Genomic DNA, 25,305 nt, shown 5'->3' on the forward strand with positions numbered 1-25,305 from the left:
AGCATGAGATAATTTATCAAGACCAAGTGTGATTTTTGAAAGATCATCTTGGTAGATACATAGAGGATGGTTAAGGGAGGGAGATGAGTCTAGATAACTTGAGTAGAATGGATTCAATCATTTGGAAGGTCTTCAAAGCTGAGGCTTCTTTGTGATGAAAAAGAAATTCTCTCTGTGGACAGCAGTTTCAGTCCATGTCCAAGAGTTTCAACTTGCCCTTCCTGCCAGCCTACCCTGTGGATTATGGACTTACCTAGTCAGCCCCCACAATTGTATAATTCCTTGCAATAACTCTCTTCACATGTATCTCCTACTCGTTCTGCTCTATACACTGTGCGTAGGACTGTTCTGTATCCGACATAATATTAGCATCCCTGGCTGCTTCCCCTTAAGTACCAGTAGCGGTCAACATCATTGTGATAAACAAAATGGCTCTCCTGATGACCTCCTGTAGACAGTACAGAGGTGATATACTGAATCACTGCTAGGGATGAGGAAGAGAGTAGAGGCAAGAAAGCTGGCTATCTCACCCCATGTGAGATAATGAGAACGAGAATTGTAAGGATAAGATGGAATTGTCAGACATTTCAGAAATAGATTTGGTAAAAGACTGCTAATAAAATGGATGTAGGATTTGAGGGAGAGTGAGTTGAAGAAAATGTTCAGGTTTCAGTTAAGGTGATGAAGTGGAGAACATGACTGGGTTAAAGAAAGAGATTCCATTCACTGTGAGAATGGCTCAGCATAAGGTACTTATTAGACATGAGGGTAAACGTCCAGCCCAAAATCTATGTCTGTCATGTAGGAAAGGGTACGATCAGGCACACAGTTTTGGAGGTCTTCAGAAAATGGACGTGGAAGTTATGTTGTAAAACACATCCAATGTATTTCGCCTTCTTAGAATATATTGTGTACTTTTTCTCCCAGAGCCCTTATACTATGGACACCAGACCATGAGGCTGCGGCTTACAAACCCAAGGAAAGGCCTAAATGAAGAACACGTGGGGAAAGAGAAGGTCATGGTGGAAGGGCAGTTTCTGGCAGTGTGGATGGGAAACAGGGAAGTCTCTCTGAAGCTCAAAAAAGGAGCCAGATGGGAGGATAGAAGATAAGTCAGGTTCAAGAATCCATGTTTTTCCTCCTCACATCCTTTCTAGCAGGAGTGAACACTGGGAGTAGAGCAGAGGGTGTGAGGGGGCAATTCAGGTTCAGCCAGAAAAGACTAGAAGCTTCAGAGAAGCTTCATGATCATCATAACGGTATATACTATGTAGTTGATAAGGGCATTTAGTAGAAGGCCCATGAGGGTAGATACCCTGTGTTCACTGTGGTATCCCCCACCCCTAGAATATTATCTGACACTAATAGGCACTCAATAAATATTTGTTGAATGAATAATGGAATGACTGGCACCCGGGATAAAGGAGTAGGAAAGAAAAAAGAAGATGGGACTGATACTATGTCCCTTTACTCTCAGTTCCCCGTGGACTATGCCTGGCAGAGGTGTGAATCCAAAGCTCCCAGGCACCACAATGGGAATGTGGAAAATGGATGTGGAGCTTCCGGTGAGTCCATGGAGAGGAGAGGTTATCACTGCATGGAGAGGAGCACAGAGAAAACAGTTCAAATCAGGGATGCCACGGTAGGTCCCCCAAAGCTATAGAGATAGGCTCACCTCATCTAAAGTCAAAGAGACCAAAAGAAGAAGGCGACATGCAGAGCCCCCTCCCATTGGTGTGAGGATGCCTGAGCAGTCTCCTGTACCCAGCTGCCATCTTGGGAGGAGGAAATGGTGAGGAGAACCCTTGAAATGGGCGACAAACTTTTAGACAAAAGCAGTTGATATATGTGATAATGGTTATATCCACCATTTTCTGCCACCGGCAGAAATAATATATATATGTTATATATGTTATTATTATATATGTATTATGCCAAAATAATATATATTATAGAAAATAAAGTTCCCATTTTGTATAACTTTTACCCAAATTCATCTGAAATGGAAAACCATGGAACTGGATAAAACTCACTTAAGGGAAGAGCAAGAAGAGAAGCAGAACATAAAAATTTAAGAGTCCAGGGAGATATAACAAGAAAGAGTATTCAGAGATGTAGGATGGAAACCAGGACAGAGGAGTGTGGTTGAAACCACAGGAAGAAAAAAAAAAAAGCTCAAGAAGGAATTATGAACAAGAAGGAAGAATTAGCCCTCAGTTTGATAATTTGTTGTCAGTTACTCTGGAGAAATTCAAGGCTTTCATCCATACTAACCAGGATTAAATTCAAACATCGTGACTAGGTATTCACAAATTTCTGCCATTTAGCACCAGTTTGCTTTCCCAGACTTTGCAAAGTATACATATCAAAACATGCACTATAAATCAGGAGATCCAACTTTCAGTGCTAGGACAAACTGGCACACTAGCTTGGTGACCTTGGGCAAGCCTCTTCTCTTGGTTTCTCTTTTCTAGCATAAAACAGTTCCATTTCTGGGGCACCTCCGTAGCTCAGTCGGTTAAGCGGCTGACTTCGGCTCAGATCATGATCTCATTGTTGGTGAGTTTCAGCCCCACATCAGTCTCTGTGCTGACAGCTCAGAGCCTGGAGCCTGCTTCAGATTCTGTGTCTCCCTCACTCTCTGTCCCTCCCTCTCTCATGGTCTTTCCCTCTCTCTCAAAAATAAATAAACACTAAAAAATACTAAAGGGGCGCTTGGGTGGCTCAGTCGGTTGGGCGTCTGACTTCAGCTCAGGTCATGACCTCATGGCCGTCGAGTTTGAGCCCTGAGTCGGGCTCTGTGCTTACAGCTCGGAGCCTGGAGCCTGTTTCAGATTCTGTGTCTCCCTCTCTCTCTGCCCCTCCCTCACCCATGCCGTCTCTGTGTGTCTCAAAAATAAATAAACGTTAAAAAAAAGGAAAAAAAATACTAAAAACAAGTAACATTTCTAAAATGTGATTAGTAGTCCTAAGTAAACCAAGCTGGTATATCTGGAGTTCATGTACTTTCGCTATTCTTTTCCATCCAGGAGTGACTTCTTACCTACTTTTCAAGGCCCAAACTTACCCCGCTTGCTTTGGAGTCTCCCTGAACTATATCAGCCATAGATCTCATTTGATATTCACCCAAATTTCCTCCATTTGATATTTACCCAAGTTGCATATGTGTCTTGGCTTCCCAGGTAGACCGTATAAGTCATTTCACAGCGGGGACCACTCCTCATAATTATTTATAACCTTCACAGTACCAAGCACAATGTCTTACATTCAGAAGACATTCAACAGATCTTTGTTCTTCCACTGTTTTTTTAAATTTTTAAAAAGTTTATTTATTTATTTTTGAGAGAGAGAGAGAGAGAGAGAGAGAGAGAGAGAACACAAGCAGGGGAGGGGCACAGAGAGAGGGAGATACAGAATCTGGAGCAGGTTCCAGGCTGTGAGCTGTCAGCACAGAGCCCGACGCGGGGCTCAAACTCACGAACCGTGAGATCATGACCTGAGCCGAAGTCGGATGCTCAACCAACTGAGCCACCTGGGGACCCCATGTTCTGCTATTATTAATTATAAACTGCAAGCACTTTCAATTTTTCTCTTTTTGTATTGTTCCCTGTTGCGTTTATGGATACGAAAATAGTTATCCAGACTGAATGAACTTACCATACTAGCAAAAAAATCGTTTAGCTATAGAACAGAGATGATGAAGATAAAAGTACCTGACAAATATCACTGGAAGAGGAGTGGTGAATCCCTGCAAAACTTACCCTTTAAAAACATGCTTCTTTCATGATTACCCTTCGGTCCCCCTGGTACGTTCAGCTCTGCTCCATTTGTACACATAGAAATACACTTTACTTACCAATGTTAACATTAGTCTAAAGCTGTATCCACAAAATCCCAATAATCTGAGTGAAACTGAAATTTTCTATTGATTATCCAGATTATTGTAGGCTGGGTTTTAACCCTCATCCTCGCATTTGCTGGCGAAGATCTAAGCAGTGCACTGTTTAGAAATGCCTGCAACCAATTTTTCTGCCTGTGACATAAGACAACGCCCAAAGGGTAGCTATTCTGTGTGTTTAACACGTTGTGCACAATGCCGAAACACCAATCATGATCTTGACTATTACAATGCCGAAACACCAATCATGATTTTGACTACTACCATGCCACAGTATGCTGTGTAGTACGATAGCTTTTATTACATATTTAAGTAAAAGTTACACCTCATTTTTCTCTGCTTGATTCTTATTGTTCTTGACCCTGTGCTCTCCTTGTGACCTGTTATTTTGAATTCTAAAAATTAGAAAGCTTATTCTTCAAAAAGAAAACATTGCTTCTCTTTCATAAGGTCTAAACCACAGTACACAGGGGTGGACTTTATTAGTGAAGACTTCTCTGTCCTTTTGAAATATATATTAATACTCGTCTTTACCAGCCTATTATGAAAATTGCCATAAATAAGAACGAGCTAATGTGTGGAAAAGTAAGTAGCATACACCCCATGACATAAGAGCCCTTAATGTTTCTTATCAATTGTTTGCTTACCCACTAATTTGCAAAATCCAGCAATTGATAATGGATCTCCTTATCAGTGTTGAAAACTCATGAAGTTCCACCACACCCACTAATTTCTCTTTCCTTTGACTATTGCTTATCATTGGATTGTGTAATTATATTACTGATATTAACTGCTCTGGGAGGCATTCCACTACATTTGAAATGAAACGATCATAATCTATAACAATACTTAAGAAAAAAAGAGACATAAAATTCGATACCTATAATTTTCCCATCAGCAATGGTGTGGATGTAAGTTTTTTAAAAATAACAATTGGTACTTAGCAAGGATAATGCCAATTAGCTGCATGCTGTCTTTTGATGAAATATAATCATATTTCCTTCTCAGTTCTTTAATAAAGCTGCATTTCTCGTTTTAGTTAACCTTCGATCAATCCAGAAATGAAAACTTATCAATATGCATAAAATAGTACAAAAGGAGAAGATATTTTATGGTTTTTTTAAAGTAGTAATATCAACTTTGCCTACAAGTAAAGCACTTCTCCATGGTCCCTAAAAGACTGAATGCTCCATGAGGACATTGAAGCTGGCGAGTAGCTCGTGCTCAATAGATATATATTAACTGCATGAAAACCACACACAGATTTAGTACTAATGGACTAAATGGGGAAGTTGCATCAAAAACTTTTTTTTAACATAATCACTGTTCATTTTCTATAATTTTGTGCCACTTTTTAATTTGCATAGTTCAAACACATTAACTTATTTGATCCTAGTGCCTTCTGCAATAGGTAATATTTTCCCCCTCTTTATGGATGAGTACAGAACCTCTAGAACATCAAAACTCCCTCGTCGATAATAGATCACTCCCTTTGTTTAACCTGGTTATGGCCTGAGAGCTAGATTTCTACAGTTAAAATGGCCTTCCAAATACATACTGAAATACTGATAGATGAGATGATACGGTGTCTTGGGTTTGTTTCAAAATAACCTAGGGATGGCAGGGAGTGGGCAGTGGGGTAGGCATGAAGACAATACGTCATTGGCTCAAAGCAGCAAACTCTTGAAGCTGGAGGGCTGCTACGCAAAGTGCTATCTTTACTTCAGTAAACGTGTGAAATTTTCCACACTAAGAGTTTGAAAAAAAAAAAAGCCAAGGAGAAAAAGTAAATAAATGAAACAGTCATTCTCAAGGTGTTTTGCTAAAGATAAGAGGATTTTTGCTGTTAGATTTTAAACTAACTCCACCTACCCCCCCATCAGCTACACGAATCTAATATAAAATGACTCTTTTATGTCCAACTGGAAATTGGCTAAGTAGCTTTGCAGTGCAGAACTTAATAGAAGGCCTCAAATACTTAAGATATATAGAAATGGCCAAATCTCTCACATTTTCGTTTACTGGGAACACTATACTCTGAATGCAACATGACATCCGTAGAATAGTGTGTTTCTCATTGTTGCCTACTTTTTACAAAGTCAGGTAGTAAAATAACAAGAAAAGTGAGGTCTAACTCACTGTATATAAGATTCAACTGTGTTCAGCAAGAGCTGTAACTCCAAGTTATATGCTCCTAAACATAAACCAAGGCCTTAGATAATCACCATGGATTGTTCTGTGAAATTACAGCTGGACGCAGCAAGGCAATAAAAATGAGCTTTTCCCCCCAAAAGAAAACTATATTGAACCTTCAACTACTAGATTCCAAGTATGTCAAGACAAACACACCAAACATTAGTGCTTTGCTTTTAATAGAAAGTAGTTTGATGGAAACTCTGTTATTCAAGAAATCAGAAAAAAAAGGAAAAAAAGAAAGGAAAGGAAAGGAAAGGAAAGGAAAGGAAAGGAAAGGCAAGGCAAGGAAAAGAAAAGAAAAGAAAAGAAAAGAAAAGAAAAGAAACCCAGTTGTATCTTGTCTGAAATCAACTTTTTATATAATTTTCCCAGCTGAGGCAGAACAGTTCTTTAGGGTCCTGGAAAGGAATTCAATGAATAAGTACTCTGATCAAGAATGTTATTATGACCCTCTTTTCTTGGGCCTCATGCCCAAGAGGGAAGGAAAGAACATCTACCAGGCTGCAGGGTCCCTTACGAGATCCCTGCTTGTGGGGAGCCCAGAGCACAAGCAAAGGACAGATCACGGGTCACAATGCAACAAAAGCTACGGGAAAGCAAGAGACAGCAACAAGAGCATCACTGGTCACTTGCACATGTGGACATCTGTGGCTTTTCCCTTTTTCAAGCTATGCTTAGAAATAAACTTAAATATCAAAATAATTTAAAGGTTACTGGCAAGAAAGATAAAAGGATATATTCTGATTTGAAGCATGGCAACATTATTACCACCACAAACAGTAATGAAAGCAATTACACTAATAAGACAAAATCTTAAGGCAATTGTTATTTCCTTCTCTGAATTAACACACAACATTTTCATCCATCTTCCCCAAATCAGATTGCTAAAGAAATAAAATACATGCATTCGCTGCTACCTATACAAAGAGCATAATATAAACTTAAAGAATTGCTAAGAGATGCCTCTAATTATTAGGTGTATTTCTTTGGAAATTCATTTATATTGACTTATTTTAACTATAAGTGTAAGATCTAGAAAAGGATGCAAATATGTAACTACATAATAGTGAAACACTGCATGTAGCAATTAATATTTTCCTAACTTAAGATAACCTTCCAGTAAGACAAGTCTGAACAACTTCAGACATCCTTATTAGAGTTTATCACGAAGAGACTGAAAGATCTGCACTTACATGAGATAACAGAGCCAGCTCCTGGTGACATGTGACAGCATTCCGATTGGCTTCCATAAAGTACCTCTGCGTGCGCTTCCGTTCCCGTTCCAGCTTCTTCTCCAAAGCCAGCTGGGATGTAGATAAGTTGTCTAAATACTTCATCATGACATCTGATATCATCGAGCTGACTTCTACAATATCTGGGCGGGCTTCTGCATCAGGAGTGAGGCACCTAAGAGAACATAAGCTAATTACAGCACTCTGGTCAATGTTGGGACCGAGGCCATGGGGTGTGGAGGTCAAAGTTAAACCCCACTGTGTGTCCACCATGGTGTCTGCACAGAAGAACACCTGAGATAAGATGGACATCAAGCATAGTTTTGAATCCATGACTTCTCAAAAGGTGTTTGGAATGTTTGGGAAGCCGAGGGAGGCAGCACTGTTCTCTTTGCAGTTGGGCTGACAGGCAAGGGCTACAGGCTGAGCGTGAATTGTTCCTCAGGTCTCAGGACAGGTGGATACGGTCACCCACTCCTGTGTGAACTGGTTATTTTCTATAATCACTGCCAAGTCATCACTCAGTGAAACAAAGAGGGATCCCAAGAATGTAGGCCCTGATGACCACCCTGATGCACCAAACGAAAGGAAGGTTTTTAAGGGATCACAACTTATTGGCTTTTCCCAGCTGTACAGCAGCAATATCAACCCAACTTGATTAGTGTGAGCCTTACAAAACATGAAGTCATAAAACTAAAATGCAATCCAGTTACTCAGAGGTTTAAGATGTCTGTAATATTTTTTTTAAGTAGCTAATGTGACACATTGCATGCTAATATTTTCTGTGATTTGGAGGTAGGAAATGGCAATCAGCTTATTAAAGAGAGTATTATTTATGTCACAGCTAAACAGTAATACAAGGATATTCAAGACACCACGGAATCAGTTATCATGATCATTGTTAGTATGCTTCAAATACTTCTGGTACTCACTATGATATTTTAATTCAAATTCTCTAATTTCACTGAAGCCATGTTCTTCTTAATAAACTTTACTTTATTTGGACTTTGAGAAAAATACCTACTTTGCACATCTGTATTTGATTTAGCAACCTATAGTTCATACAACTTTCACCTATACTGATGTCTCCAGGAAATATTGGGGAACTATTTTATTTTTATTATCATTATTCACAACATAAGACAAAATAAGACTCTAACTTGTTAATTTGCTAATTACTCTTTTAGACTTGATTATGAGTAAAATATACATCTTTTAACTAGATTTTAAGACATTATCATCTCATACTTAATCTTTGTGTTATTTCTTGCTAAGGCAGTGGTCTTGCCCTCTGGTTATGACAGACACTTTACACATCTGCTGAATTCATATTTAACAAAGCTCAGTCTTTGCATTTATAACAAAGAGAGGCAAGAGATAGTAGAGACAAGGCCAGCTACATAATTTGTGGAGTTCCCAGTGCAAAATGAAAGTGTGGTGCCCCAGCAGGGAGTGAGGAAATCAATCTCCCTTCCCATAGTCCAAGGTCCTAAATGATGGTAGACAGGAGACCCTCAAGAGACTTCAACCTCCATGCCCACATGACGTACTTGATACCTGAATTGGAGGTGGGCAAGAGGCCCCACTGTGTCACCCACTCAGTGCACCATGATGCTACCACCCTGGTTAAGGATGGCCTCATTTTTGCCTCACCTGAAGATGCCAGCAGGGCACATGCTGCACCCTGATCCTCTCCTTGTCTGCATCCACAAAGCAGAATACAGGATGCTGACATACCCAATCACCACACCAGGTAGAGAACAGTAGCACTGATGGGACAGGGACAGGGTCAGGAACAGGGAACTGGAGGCCAGGTAGGGGCCAGGGCTTCAGGAGCAGATGGCTGAGAATCTATGTCAGAGAAGTAGGAAGTTGGAGGGACCACTTATGAACTGAGGCTCCCCAGCCTCAAATATACATGCCCCTTGCCTCCTCAGACTTAATTTCCAAAACATAAATTTAAAGATAAAATTATTAAGAATCTCATGACTTTTAATGCAGAGGCTTAAACACTAAGTGCAGGGCAGTTTTGAGTATGAGGCCATAGGCAGTGAGCATTGGTCATAGATCATCCCTGCTTAGATATTTCAGAGAATTCTTAAAAGTGAACAAATGCTGGGGCACCTGGGTAGCTCAGTCGGTTGAGCGTCTGACTATTGGTTTCAGCTCAGGTCACAATCTCACTGTTCAAGGGGATCGAGCCCCACATCAGGTTCTGCACTGATAGCAGGCAGACTACTTGGGATTCTCTCCCTCTCTGTCTGCCCCTTTCCTGTTCTCTCTCTCTCTCAAAATAAACAAATAAACATGAAAAAACAATTTTAAAAAAGAGTGAACAAGTGCTTCAGTGATTCTCCAATAAAAGAAACAAAATTGTGTTGTAGCAAGAACCTAGGTTGTTCTACTCACCTCACCCCCTTTGTCCCCACTCTGCTCTGAGAGACCAGATGGAAAGAATTAGAAAGATGTGATGTTCAGTTGTATTCATTTTGTGTTTCAAGAAACAAAGAGTTGAGGATTATGGTGGTGTGAGTTGTTCCCTTTGTCTCTCGCCTTCAATGTATAACCAGTAGGGCATCCATAAACCAACAAGGTTTCCTCTGCACAGCATACCAGGATGCCGGAGTGATCCATACATCCGTATAACTGAGGGTGAGTGGATCAGACTTCATGGAGGTGGTAGAACCAAGGATAAAGTGTCAGAACTGAGGGAGACTGAAATTCTAAAAAAGGACCAAACAGACATTCTGGGGCTGAACAACCCGACAAATGGGATGAAGAGTGCATTACAAAGCACTGTAAACACAACAGATCAGATGGAAGAGAGAATATGTGACCTGGAAGGTAGGAATCTGGAAATGATTCATGTGGAGGAGAAGAGAACTTCTATTTTTAAAATGGCTTTTACAAAGTGAAGAAATCCTACGAGAGCTATCAGACTGCTTTAAGAGAGCCAACAAAAATAATGGGTATATCATAAGGAAAAGAGAAGAAGGGGGCAGAGAGGCAGTTAAAAAAACAATAGCTGAGAACTTCCCAAAGCTGGGGAAAGAACTAGACATAAAAGTCCACGAAGCTAATAAATCACCTTACTGTCTCAATGTAAAAAAACTTTAAGACACGTTATAGTGAAGCTGTCAAAAGTCAAGGATAAGGAAAGAATCTTAAAGGCAGCTCGGGAAAAAGAGACTAACCTACAAAATAACTCCCATTAAACTATGAGCAGATTTCTCTGCAGAAAATCTACAGGCCAGAAGAGAATGGAATGATTACTCAAAGTATTGAAATATAAAAATCTTAGGCAAGAAAACTATCCAGCAATGTTATCCTTCAGGCATGAAGGAGAAATAAAAGATTTCCCAAACAAAAGCTGAATGAGTCTACCACCACTAGACCTGCTTTACAGGTCTAGTTGAAAGGAGCTCTTCTGCCTTAAACAAAAAGACAAAAGTACCCAGATTTTCAAGTAAGGTGATAAATAGAATCACAAAATTGTACACAAAATTGTAATTCTATTTCAGAATAGGGTGTTAAACTATGACATAAAGGTTAAAGGATACAAACATTTAAAAAAAAACCTGTACATGCCAGCAATTTAGTAGTAAACATATAGCATAAAAAGAGATAATTTGTGACAGCAAAAATATAAAAATAGGAGAAGGAAAATGACAGCACCTGTATAGACAAATGAAGATTAGTTGTTATCAGCATAAAATGGACTATTTTATCTATGAGACGTTTTACATAAAGTTCAAAAATCTAGGGCAAAGACACAAAACCGCAAAAAGGGGGAAACTGAGAAAATTATCATAGAAAGTCGCCAACCTAACATGTAAACAGAAACACAAAGAAAAAGAAAACAATAGAGATACAAAACAACCAGAAACTAAAAGACAAAATGGTAGTAGTAAGTCTCCATATACCAATAATCACTCTCAATATAAATGGATGAACTCACCAATCAAAAGGCACCGAATGTCTAGATAGATTAAAAAACAAGACCCAACCAAATGCTGCCTTCAGGAGACTCATCTCAGCTCCAAAGACAAACATAGGTTCAAAGCGAAGGGGTAGAAATTGATACTCTAAGCAAATGATAACTAAAGGAAAACAGATATAACCATACTTATATCAGACATAGTAGACTTTAAGCCAAAAAATATAACGAGAGACAAAGAAGGTCATTATATAATGATAAAGGGGTCAATACACCAAGAAGATATAATAACAAATATACGTTCTCCCAACATCTTCGCATCAAAATGTAGTAAGCAAATACTATCAGATCTTAAAGGAGAAATAGACAATGCAATAATAGTAGACCCCACTATCAGCAATGGATAGATCATCCAGAAACCAGCATTACCTTGATACCAAACCAGATGATAAAGACACCACAAGAAGAGAAAACTATAGAAAAATATCCCCGATGAATATAGATGCAAAGATTCTCAACAAAATATTAACAAAACTCAAGAATACACTAAAAGGAGAAAACACCATGGCAAAGTGGGATTTATCCCTGGGATACAAGGAAAGTTCAACACATACAAATCAATAAATGTAATTTGTCACATCAGTAAAATGAAAGATAAAAACTACTTGATCTCAATACACACAGAAAAAGCATTTGTCAAAATATAACATTATTTTATGATAAAAATCCTCAACAGATTGGGTATAGAAGGAATATATCTCAACATTAAAAAGTCCACATACAACAAACCCACAGGTAACATCATACTCAATGGAGAAAACTTGAAAGTGTTTCCTCTGAGATCACAAGCAAGGCAAGGTTGCCCACTCTCATCATTCTGTTCAGGATAGTATTGGAAAAGTCCTAACTAGAGCAATGAGGCAAGGCAAAGAAACAAACGACACCCAAATCAGGAAGAAAGAAGTAAAATTTTCTCTGTTTACAAATGATATCATCTTACATATAGAAAATCCCAAAGAATCAATCGAAAAAAACTGTTGAAATTAATCAGTGATTTCAGGAAAGGGGCAGGTTACAAAACGAACTTACAGAAACCAGTGGGGATTCTTTTATACTAATGATAAAGCATTAGAAAAAGAAATAAAGAAAACTATCCAAATTGCAATAGCATCAAAAATAATAAAATACTTAGGAATAAATTTAACGAAGGAAGTGAAAGATCTATACAACAAAACTACAAGACTTTGCTGAAAGAAATTGAAGAAGACACAAATAGATGGAAAGACATTTTGTGTTCATGTATCAAAAGAGTAAATATTGTTAAAATGGCCATACCACCAAAAGCCATCTACAGACTCAGTACAGTTCCCATAAAAATACCAAAGGCATTCTTCACAGAAATAGAAGGAAAAATCCTAAAATTTGTGTGGAACCACAAAAGGCCCTGATTAGCCAAAGCAATCCTGAGAAAAAAGAATAAAACTGGAGATAACACACATCCTGATTTTAAACTATACTATAAAACCCTACTAATAAAAACATTAGCATCCTGGCATAAAAATAGACCCATAGACCAATGGAAGAGTATAGAGAGCCCCAAATTTAAATTCCAGAATATATATTCAACTAATATTTGACAACAGAGCCAAGAACACACACTGGAGGAAAGATAGTCTCTTCAACAAATGATTCTGGGGAAAGTGAAGAAATATATACAGAACAAAGAAATTGCCTCCCTATCTCACATCACTCACAAAAATTATCTCAAAATCAGAGACTTAAACATAAGACCCGATACCATAAGACTCTTAGAAGGAAAGGAAGAAGCTCCTTGATATTGGTCTTGGCAATGATTTTTTTTTTTTAACATGATGCCAAAAGTAAAAACAACAAAAGAAATGACAAATGGGACTACGTCAAACTCAAAAGCTTCTTCACAGCTTCTCCTTAATTAACAAAATGAAACAGCAGTCTACAGAAGCAGAGAAAATTTTTACAAGCCACATATCAGATATACATCAAGAACAAAACACAACTTAGTAACAATAAAACAAATAACCTGATTAAATTGGGCAGAACTAAACAGATATTTTTCCAAAGAGGACATCAAAATGGCCAATAGGCACATGAAAAGATGCTCAATGTCACTAATCACCAAGAAGACACAAAGAAAAACCATGATGATCTATCACCCTACACCTGTTAGAATGGTTATCATCAAGAAGACAAGAGATAAAAGGTGCTCATGCGGATTTGGTGAGAAGGGAACACTAACACTGTTGGTGAGAATGTAAATTCCTCCAACCACTACAAAAAACAATATGGAGTTTCCTCAAAAAAATTAAAAAATGGATGTACCATACGATCCAGCAACTCCAATTCTGGGAGTACACCCAAAGGCACTGAAAATAGGATTTCAACAAGGTATCTGCACTCCCATATTTATTCACAAGAACCAAGACATGGAAACAACCCAAATGCCCATCATCATATGAATGAATGAAAGAGTTGGGTGTATATGTACAATGGGACATTATTCAGCCATGAAAAAGGAAGATATCTTCCCATATTTGGCAGCAGAGATGGAACTTGAGCACATTATGCTAAGTGAGATGACTCAGAGAAAGACAAGTACTGTATGATATTACGTATATGGAATCTAGAAAAATCAAAAAAATAGAAAGTAAAGAAAGTAAATGGTGGTTATTAGGACACGAGGTGTGGGGGCTATAAGAATGATGGTAGCTAAGTGTACAAACTCGTGATGAATAGTAAATAAGCATAGAGACCTAATGCACCGAATAATGAACATAGATAATAATACTGTACTGTAATTATATGATATGATAAATATTGCTTCAATAGCAGTCATATTACAATATATCACATATATACAATACATCATTATGGAGACATTGTACACCATAAATTTACAAAATGCAACATGTCATATTTACTTTGGGGTGGGGGGGGAGAAAAAAAAAACAGAGTTGGGGGGGGTAATGTAAAGATCCCTTTGTCCTTAAAACTAGCTGAAAGCATTAACTTTGTTAGTCATCATGACCGGCTCTGAAACAAAGCACCAGACAGCTTATGCAACCAGGCACAGATAGAGAAATGTAAGGCAATTGAAATATTTTGTGCATAAAAGGAAATGTTCTTCTTTTTAAAAAAGTAAACAGACAATACTCTCTTAACAGTGTACTGGAAGGTAAAAATAGTAATGTTGGTACTGGGCAGAGCAACAGAATGGATTTATTTTCTGCCCAAACTCTTCAGGGTTGCTAAGTTATCCTCCCAATGTAAAAGCCTACTAGGAAAGACAAGTTCCAGTGACAGAATGTGCTTGTATGCCATATGAACGGACAGGAAAAAGGAAAGATTCTACACATTAGAAACACAACCGCATCAACTCTACTTGAGACAGGGTGTAGACAGTGAAAATGAGATGGGAAAGCAGAAGAAGGATAATGTAATTGGAAACAACACCAAGTATGAAACGAAGAATGAGTCCAGTAAAGTTTCCCATTAATGGCTATCTTATATTTCAAAGGCTCTATCATGTTGTTGATCAGCTCTGAGCCTAATTTGCTGAGTCATAAATGATTATTAAGACCAACTTTTACCTTTATATATTCCTTGCATCAATTTCCTAAAGAAAATAGGAAACTAAAAAAATAGAAAATTGAATTTGCTTCCTTATTCTTTTGGAACTTAATTTTTAAAGACTAAAAATCCAAAGCAAATTAAATATGTAATTGCATAAAATTCATGGCTGAATTTGGTTTTATGTATGTCAAATTTTGTAAAGATAAAACTTTGTGATGTGAACCCAGACAACGAGTCTCGAATAACTTAAATGAAGACCACATCTGCTACAGAATGCACACATCTTAATGTATGATCAGTTACCAAATTAAAATTAAATCATCAGTTCTTACTTATTATAGCATCTTAGGGTTTTGAATTAAAAGTGTCCTTATGAACATTTCATCCTGAGTCCCCTGATAGTGATCATTCATCCTCTTAAACATTCTGGTGCCAGGGAACTCACTCCCCACCCAGCAGCCTGCCTCACTATGGGCATCTCTAATCCTGAGACATACTTCTTTTTTTTTTTTTTTTAAGTTTATTTACTTATTTTGAGAGAGAGAGAGAGAGAGAGCACAAGAGAGCATGAGAAAGGGAGACGTAGAGAGACAGGGAGAGAGAGAATCCCCAGCAGGTTCCAACACCGTCAGTGCAAAGCCCAACACAGGACTCGATCCCATGATCCATGAGATGATGACCTGAAACCAAGAGTCAGACACTTAACTGGCTGAGCCACCCGGATACCCCCGGCACATACATCTAACGGTGAGCTGACCTGGGCCTCCTTGGAACTCCACTCCATGGTTGTGGCTCCACTTTTCTGAAGTCCAGAGAATAAACTCAGTTGTTTTCACATTTTTGGTGCCATTCCATTTTCATGCTTGTATCCCAAACTTGTTGACCCAACCTCCAACTCCCCATGGAAACAGCCCCACTTCTCTCCATCAACGCCACCACTATTTCAGTCAGATCCGCCATCATCTCTTGGGAGATAGCTAGATCCGCTTCCCTTCACTCCCCCAATCCTTCCTGTCTATTCCCCACGGAGCAGCCAGCATGATCTTTGCTATAGAAGAAATTTTCACTACATGCCAGCCTATAAATGACCTTAAATTTTCTCCTCAGTACTTGAGATAAAAATTCAAAGTCCTCAACGTGGCCTGGTTGATCTGGCCCCTGTCAGCCTCCCCAGGCCCTCAGCATTCTTTGGCTATTCTCTTCCTTACTTGACATGCTACATCTCCAATTTCTTTTAGTTCCTCAAAATAATAAGCTCTATGGTCTATGAAATGTTTTCTCTACTCTGTTTACTATTTGAGAATTAGTGGTTGTTTAGGTCTCAGATTACATGTTCTTTCTAAATAGAAACTTCCCCCAAGTCGCTAGACTAGGCCAAGTCCTTCTGGACTCTCTCATTGCTTCCTTTACCATTCTTCATCAAATTTATCAGAACTTATTTTAGATACTTAATCCCATAAATAGTAACACTAATATTATTAATAACAATACCTAATTTTACTGACGGTTCACTTGATGCTGGCACTGTGCGAAAAGCACTAGAAGCGTTATCCTATTTAGGCTTTGGAACCAGCCCATGAGTAGTTACTATTGCTACCTGTACATCACAGATGAGAAAAGGGGTTGAATGGAAGAGTAGGGATTAAAATCCAGCTGATTCCAGGGGCACCTGGGTGGCTCAGTTGGGTAAGCAGCCAACTTCGGCTCAGGTCATGGTTTCACGGTCCGTGAGTTGGAGCCCCTCGTCAGGCTCTGTGCTAACAGCTCGGAGCCTGGAGCCTGCTTCAGATTCTGTGTCTCCCTCACTGCCCTTTCCCTGCTCCATCTGTCTTTCTCTCTCAAAAATAAGTAAACATTAAAAAATAGATTGATCGATCAATCAATCAATAAAATCCAGCTGATTCCAGAATCTATTGATGTTCTTAAACTTTACATGTAATATTGGTATCTGACTCCTCCACTAACCTGTTAGCCCCAAGACACATGGATACCAGTAGCCAGGGAGCCTGTCAGAAGCAAATTATGGTCCCGTTTGCCCAGTGCCACAAACTCAGAATAATGTCTCTGTACATTTTCTCTGCACCACCCCTCCCCTGGTCTTTATGGCACTCAAATACCTATGAAAAGGAGAAATTAAATGACTAAATCTGGTATTCTTGTCTTCACATCTCCGGAGACTTCTTGAATTTTTAAGGCACTTTCCAGAAAACAAATAGCAGATAATAGGATCAAACTGTGGAGACGAGCAATTTAAATACATTTGTCTGGATTCATTAGCAACAGGGCATGATCTAATATATGCAGAATTCAGATTATTCCGAAAGGGGTTTCAGCTCATTTCCCATAATATTAACAATGATAATTGCCAATATTGCTTAAGATTTACCATTTGCCAAGCTCTATGCTAAGTGATTTTCATAGTTACTTTGTATAATTATCACACCAGCCTGATGAGTTTGGTATTATTACAGCCCCCATTTTAACTGGATGAGGGAACAGAGATGCAGAAAGATGGTCCAATGTTTGTTCAGAGTCTACAGTTAGTGAAACTCAGCCCCAGCTGGGCCTGGGCCCCTTAACTGTAGGACAGCACTGTGCTGAACAAGGAAAGTTTCAATATGTAATCCTACAAACTGTGAGAGTACCTATTAATGTGAACGACAGGCTCAGAGGAGAAAGTGAAGGGAATACATCTCTTACATTCCATCAGAGGTGGTGCTAGGCGCTGGGGCAGGTACAGAACCAAGTTTAAAGGCAACTGGGCAGGAAAATGGACAGATATTCTATCTTGGGGGAGTCTGGGATTTCTATAATAATAATGAGGATTTGACTGAGCTTGATGGGGCAGATAAGTAGTCTTGAGCCAACTTAGGAGCATACATTCGTATATAAATAACAGCCAGAAGACAAGTCATTTATTCATAGAACCAGTATTTGTTAAGGGTCTGTCTTGTACCAGGCACTGCTCTGGGCTCTGAAGAGCTATGAATGAGACTGGAGAAGACCCTGCTCCTGGAGAGTTTTCCTTCTGGTGGGGACAAGACAGACAATAAGGAAACAAGTCTGCATGGACCTGTCTAACATGTCAAGGGATGGGTGCCATGAGCTTTGTAAAGCAGGCGAGAGGGCCAGAAAGCAGAGAGGCTGTGGGCAGATCAGGCAGGCTCCCTGATGATGGCAAATAACATCAGAGACATGAATGAAATGGGGCCTATGCCATGCACATACCAGAGGGAAGAGAAGTCCAGGAAAAGGCAAGAGGGAGGACAAAGGTCCAGAGGCAGTCGCGTGCCAGGACTCGCAGGGAGCTCCCTGTGGCTGCAGGGAGGGAGGGAGCACCAAGGGAGCAGAGGGAAAGTGGGACGGAAGGGTGACAGGTCAGCGGGGACAAGCCCTGTGAGGTCAGAACTTTGTGAATGCAACGGGAAATGACTTTCATTAAAATCCTACCATACTGCCGGCCGGAGCGCTTCTTTCTGACTTTCTTTGAAGAATTATTATACAACATAACATTACCAATTTAAAAATAGAAATGAAAAAGTGCTTGCAATTTTATCATTTTGCATGGCCTTTGCCAGTTTCCTATGTCCTTGTCTAGCCTTTTCTCACATCTGTGCATATATTTACAGTTTTTCTCAGAGTTACAAACAGCTTTACATCCTGTTTGCTTTACTTAGCTTCTTACCGTATTTGTTTTACGGCCTGATACAAAGCCCTCTGAATAATCATTCTGATGGCTGCATAATATTGCAAGTGCAGACACTACTTCCTCTTGGACCGTTCAGTGGCTTCCAAATGGTCACCATTACTGATGATACACAAATATTTTTCTAGGTTTGGATTGTGTGGCAGCCCTTCTTCTTCATGAATATGGACACAGTAAATTCGGAGAGACGCGAGGTATTTCTTGACGATCCCTACCGGTTCAGAGTTGTGAGGATAATTACCTGCTGATGGTATCTGTCACTTTCTCAGAGTAGGTGCCTTCTGGCACTGGTTCATATACCGCCTGCACTATCTGCAAAACAGACAGACTAGTGTGATGGACATAAAGAGGCCACTAGTATCTACGCTACTTGGCCACAACATGAAAGCTGCCCGATAAGCATTATGACCACGCACACATTTTAATCAGAAACAAAAACATCCCAACAAATAAAAAATTAACATCGAGTAAACAGTTCTCGAGCACAGACTGTATTCTTCAAGCTGAGTTAAAGTTAGCCTCAGATTCATAATAAATGATGTGTAGGATAATATAATATGCCAATTGTAGGCAATCCAAACCACAATTAAAAATAAAAGACCAAAAGTAATTTGATAGATTTATTTGTATAATTTTCTATGATAAATGAAGACAATTATAGGGGGAAATGTGCCATAGCACATGACGTATATTTAGAAGAAAGGGGGGGAAATAATGAACGGGATCACGTGGTTAATAAAACAATGTGCCTGCTTTTAATTGACATTTTCATAAAAACCACAAATGATCTATTTAGGGAGAAAAGAAATGGCATTTTTAGCAACACAAGACCCTTCTGTCTCCCAACACTGCTTACTTTTGTAGCCAGGGAGAGCATGTTGGTGCTGTAGAAGGGAGGATTCAGAGTTGCCATCTGATAAAGGATGCAGCCTGCCGCCCAGACATCAGCCTTCTCCCCATACGGCTCGCTCTTCAGTACCTCAGGGCTGAATTAAAATAAGGTTGTTAATAGATACTGTAAAAGGCAGAAGAAATCAGCACAGAAAGAAGTCCAATTTTCAAGCAATAGTTGGAGATATGAGGGGAAAAAATGGAAACTCTTTATCACTAATTCAAATAAATATATTAAAAACTATCTTTGAATTCTCCCAGACTCAGATGAATCAAGAAGCACCATCAAGCAATTCCATTTTAAGCACTAAATATCAACGAACCATATAAATATTGCCTATTAAGTGCCTAAGGAAGTTATTTCCAGAAACAATCACCCCTCTGTGGTAGAAGGAATTGTTGGCTCCGGATCTTTACTATTCTGAAGACTTTGCACATCTCACCCTTACAACGGTCTCTTGGGCAGTGGTCATTACCCACCTCTGCCTTTGATTTGGTTTTGTGTTGGTGTGGCCAGTGGAATATGGAAATGACAGTGAACCAGACCAGAGCCTTTATCTTGGCAAATATTGAGTGCTTTCATTTGTCCTTTGAGGAGCTTCTGTCCATTACCAAGAGAAGAACATATCCCAGTGGCTGTTGTCCCACCAGCCTGGGTCCAGCAAAAAATACACGGAGGAGATCTGCCCCAGACACTGCATAAACCTACAGCCGGAAGGAAGGAGAGCTTGCCCAGAAGGCCCAGACCTATGAGTCTATCAATAAATGCTTATTGGTTTTTTTTTTAATTTTTTTAATGTTTATTTATTTTTGAGAGAGAGAGAGAGACACAGACAGAGAGCAAGTGGGAAGGGGCATAGAGAGAGGGAGACACAGAATCCAAAGCAGACTCCAGGCTCTGAGCTGTCAGCACAGAGCCTGATGTGGGGCTCGAACCCACAAACCGTGAGATCATGACCTGAGCTGAAGTCAGACGCTCAACCAACTGAGCCACTCAGGTGCCCCAATAAATGCTTATTGTTGAACGCCACTGAAATTTTTGTGATTTGTCATACAGTATTAGTATGGGATAACTGATTGATACAGCCCCTCCCATTGCTCTTCAACTCTAGCCTATAAAGTAGGAGGAAGACCATATTTAAATATGTTGCAGAAAATGACAACATCCAACCTGTTCACCTCTTCTGAAATCACATTTCCAATCTGGACATGGATGCTGTCAGCCTTTAAATGAATTTAAAGTGTGAGAGTTTATGGTTTTGCATTTTTTTAAGTGGAGGGGAGTGCAATTCTCCTGGATATTTTGGAGTAATAGAAGTCTCCTCTATCATATTTGTAGAGTGAAACTCAGGAAAGGGTTTAAAGCACTTAATACCCACACATCCTAAATTAAGTACTTTAGCAATTCACTTCTGTATGTATTTAGGACTGTGCTCAGCCCTCTACATAAATAGAGTAGGGATTAAGGGTTAGCTTTGATGGTGGATTAAGGTATAAAAAAACTGATAAATTGATATTAGAACAACCAGAGTAGACATAAATCAATGTTGACTATTAAGAATATCCAAGGAGGGGCGCATGGGTGGCTCGGTCGGTTAAACGTCCGACTTCAGCTCAGGTCATGATCTCGTGGTCCGTGAGTTCGAGCCCCGTGTCGGGCTCTGTGCTGACAGCTCAGAGCCTGGAGCCTGTTTCAGATTCTGTGTCTCCCTCTCTCTCTGACCCTCCCCGTTCATGCTCTGTCTCTCTCTGTCTCAAAAATAATAAATAAACGTTAAAAAAATAAAAAAAAAGAATATCCAAGGAGTTGCTATTTTTGCGAGACTATGAAGAAGAATTCCTAGTTTTAGATTTACGTTATGTGCTTGCAGAGGAAGGTATGATTTCTAGGTCTCTCAGTTGGGCATTTTCATATTTGGTGTTTTTGAGCTCAATAGCATGGCAATGGGGGAAATGGGAATGAAATTTCCAGGACTCTGCTGGTTCTAACTGTATAAAAAGTGTCTCCTGTTGTCACCTGTCAACTGTTCATATTTAAAAGAAAATGCCTTAACAAGAAATAATGTCCTCCAGAGGAAAAAAAAAAAGTCCTTGGCCCCCCACAGAAAAATTTCTCACGTTTTAATCTACTGAGAAGTCAGAGGATTTGTTTCCTGTTTCCAAAAGCTCATGAAGCAGATGCTACGAGTGTTCCACCCATTTCCCCTTAGACCCCTTTTCCATTTCCTGTTCCCGCTATGCTTTCACTCTCAACAGCCAGCATCTGTACTTCTTTGGAAAATAGCCTTCATTTGCTCTCAAAAAACAATCACTCAACCTGGGGGAAAACACTTGTAGGAACAGAATTTGCTCTGTTTATTTTTCTCATCATTCCATCTCCTCCTTCTCACTGGAGACCACAAACCCTGCTCATTCCAACAGGCATTCCCCTTTGCACTCCGGCTTTGCAGCTCCCAGCAAGGCGTGGGGTCTATTTCTCTACCCCTTGAAACTGCACTTGATGTGACTTGCTTTGGCCAAGAAGATACAAGCAAAAGTGATATAAGGAGAGGCTTAGAAAATACTCTTTGGGGCTTTCTCTCCCTTCCTGCCCTGGAGAATCCTATGAACACAACCAGGCGACTGAGCCCAGGTTTGCCTGCTGGATGATGGTAACGTGTGGCCCAATTACCTCCACCCACTACCCACAGCCAGCCTACCATCAAACCTGTGCGGGAAGCCACTGGAAACCAGGTGACCACACATACTGAGCCCAGCCAATACTCTAATCAGCAGTCCTCACTGAGACCAGCCCAATTTGCCCAATGCACCCAGTGTATTGATGCTTTTAAAAAGTTTATTGTATTAGGCCACCAAGTTTTGAGGCAGTTTGTTGAAGTTAACTGTTATATAATAGATCTCATCAGATTCTCAAAGCTGTGCATGAGCCCTTGAATCAATGCTGTGCGTGAGCCCCTGAAAAAAGACCGAGAATTCCTTTTCCGGAAAAGAATTAAGAAAGGGAAATGAAAGACAAGCAATACAACTGCCAACTCTCATATCACTTTGCTGCTGGGATAAACTTCAAATATCCTCTGAGGTAAGAGTTTCCTAATTACAACCAAAAGCAACGACAAATAGAACGCAGAGTCTGATTTCGAGAAGCCACAACAAAATCTTGTTATGGTCTCAGTTGTGTCCCCCAAGATTCATATGTCGAAGTCCCAATCCCACTACCTTGGAATGTGACCATATTTTACAATAAATTCTGTATGAGATGATCAAGTTAAGATGATGCCTCTAGGATGGGCCCTACTCCAGTCTGATCGGTGTCCTTCTCCCCATGAGTGTGCACAGACAGAACAACCACCATGTGAAGAGGCAACAAGAGGGTGGAATCCTGGCATCTGCAAGCCAGAGGAGACAGGCCTCAAAGGAAACTAAACTGGCCAACACTTTGATCCTGGACTCTCAGCCTTCAGAACTGTGAGAAAAGAAATTTAAGCCGCCCAGTCTGTGGTATTTTGTTATGGCAGACTTAGAAAACTAATGCAGGTTCTATGAGAAAACCTACTTATGTGTTTTTCACCTTCAAAAGAACCCAGCCTTTTGGAAATATGGCTAAAGTCATTGATTCAATCACATCTTACCAATATCATATAAGTTTTTTGGTGATTATTATTTGAAACCCATTGTAAAATAATTTGCTGTCTTGTAATGATTTCCAATTTCTCTGTTTAAAGTGAGCCCAACTACATTTAGAAAAATACAGAGATTTATAGCTAGCAATGCTTCCTTTAAGAGAAAAAAGTTAAATAGTATACACACACAATTTAAAATGGGTTTTCATTTTTCCGAACAAAAAGATTATGCTGCATGTAAAAAATGGTCATTCCTATATGATCCAATCATCTAAAATCTTTTAATGATCAAAGAAAACATAACTTAGACAATATTAAACAAACACAGGGGCTCTTCTGACAAAGATTAAAGTATTTACAATTATGTGTGTAAAAATCACAGCCATGGTCAGTTATATGGCAATAAAAATGTATTTACTTTTACCATGTACAACATGGTGACTACAGTTAATCATAATGTACTATATACTTGAAATTTGCTAAGAGTAGATCACAAGTATTCTCATCACACACACAAAGAGGTAACTATGTGAGGTGATGAATATGTTAATTAACCTGATTGTGGTAATTATTTCACAATGTGTAAATATATTGAAACATCACATTGTATACCTTAAATATATACAATTTTTAATTGTTAATACCTCAATAATGCTGGAAAAAAATTTTAAGTGAAGTCAGGGATAGTAAAGAGTTAGGCGGATGGCAAGGAACAATGTGCATTTATTATAAATATTCTAATAAATAAGTAAACATAACTCATATAGACTCAGTAGCCTTTCAGATGGGGCTGGACACTAACCACTACCTCTGTTTTAATAAGTCATAAATTCACAAATTGATAGTAAAAATGATGTAGAAGATAGATGAGGTTGAGAGGACGCTTAATTTTTTAAAACATAAACTTTTTGTTCAGATTTTAAAATTCCACTACTAGTCCTTCCCTGATATATGAACAATTAAGTTGCTAATTGCCAAGGATTTATTTCTATTTCTATTTTTTAATTTTTTTAATGTTTTTATTTATTTTTGAGACAGAGAGATACAGAGCATGAGCAGGGGAGGGGCAGACAGAAAGGGAGACACGGAATCTAGGCTCCGAGCTGTCAGCACAGAGCCCGACGCGGGGCTCTAACTCTCGGAGTGTGAGATCATGACCTGAGCTGAAGTCAGACGCCCAACCGACTGAGCCACCCAGGTGCCCCGCCAAGGATTCTTATTTACTAAGTGAGCTAAACAAGAAGAGTATTGGACCTAGATGTCTTTTAAAACATTTTAAAATATGAATATTTTTATAACTCTTAAGTAATTCAGTAATATGATAATTCATATAAGTTTGGAGGGGAGACTTTTTCCTTTAAATGGACCAAAGTAAATGAAGTTAGATAACAGATGTTAAAAGGTTTTATGTATAAATAAGTATATTCCTTTTTCCTGCAGTAGTCATATAGTCGTCTTTGTTAAGTTGGATCATTGGCACTTACTTTGTCAGCACGTATGTGAAAATTAGAATGATACAGTGAAGATTAGCCCGACATCTCCACAAGGACATCATGCGAATCTGTGAAACATTCCATATTTTGGAAGCAGTGAGATGACAGGGAAAACTGTCATTAGGACTATTCATTGGGATTATACATTAGGACTATTCTCTAGTCAACAGAGTCATGTCCTATAGGAGTAAAGAGTGACAATTCTGACACTGCTACTCATGCAGTCTGGAATTAGCAGATGGCAAAAGCCAGACTTCTCACTGTTGGAGGGAGTCTACTGGCAAGCAAGGAAAAAGGGAGGTGTACTCTATCACAAGGCAATAAAACAGAGGTAGAGACAACACCGTGAACTTGTGTTTAGCCTATTATGGATACAGGTGATTGCATACAGAAATAGATAAAGATATGTGAATGTACACAGGTTAGTATACACACGTATCTCCTTGCTCTATCAGCTGAAAATGCTTGGAAATGACAATGCCCCAGTAGTAATGAGCACTCTTAGCACCAGATTTTGTATTTTTTTAATTGAACAGCAAAATAAATAAAAGAGTGTGTTATCCAGTTTGAGATGCCATAACAAACGCCAAAGATGGGATGTCTAAGCAGGAATAAACAGGAATTTATTTCTCACAATTCAGAAAGCTGGGAAGTCTAAGATCAAGGTACTAGCCAGTCCTGTTTCCCAATAAGGGCCTTCTTCCTGGCCTGCAGATGGCCACC

At 39.2% G+C, this 25,305-nt stretch overlaps 1 protein-coding gene and 1 non-coding gene across 9 annotated transcripts in view; one reads left to right on the forward strand and one right to left on the reverse strand.

Annotated features, from left to right (window-relative positions):
* Positions 1 to 25,305, reverse strand: part of NEK10 (NIMA related kinase 10) — a 223,549-nt gene that overhangs the window by 71,213 nt on the left and 127,031 nt on the right. For all 8 annotated transcript variants that reach the window (XR_007457399.1, XM_049628906.1, XM_049628904.1 and 5 more), the window contains 3 exons: positions 19,435 to 19,564; positions 18,820 to 18,890; positions 7,288 to 7,501 (listed from right to left, as the gene is read on the reverse strand). Coding sequence is in view for 7 of the 8 variants with exons in the window: in XM_049628906.1 (XP_049484863.1) it covers positions 7,288 to 7,501; positions 18,820 to 18,890; positions 19,435 to 19,564 (415 nt within the window). In the remaining variant the exon portion in view is untranslated. The remainder of the gene's footprint in view (positions 1 to 7,287; positions 7,502 to 18,819; positions 18,891 to 19,434; positions 19,565 to 25,305) is intronic.
* LOC125922208 (U6 spliceosomal RNA) lies at positions 24,566 to 24,672 on the forward strand. Its single transcript, XR_007457640.1, has one exon. It is a non-coding gene; the product is annotated as a U6 spliceosomal RNA (small nuclear RNA).

The sequence above is a fragment of the Panthera uncia genome, chromosome C2 (genome assembly GCF_023721935.1).
Source record: "Panthera uncia isolate 11264 chromosome C2, Puncia_PCG_1.0, whole genome shotgun sequence".
Taxonomy (NCBI): Eukaryota; Metazoa; Chordata; class Mammalia; order Carnivora; family Felidae; genus Panthera; species Panthera uncia.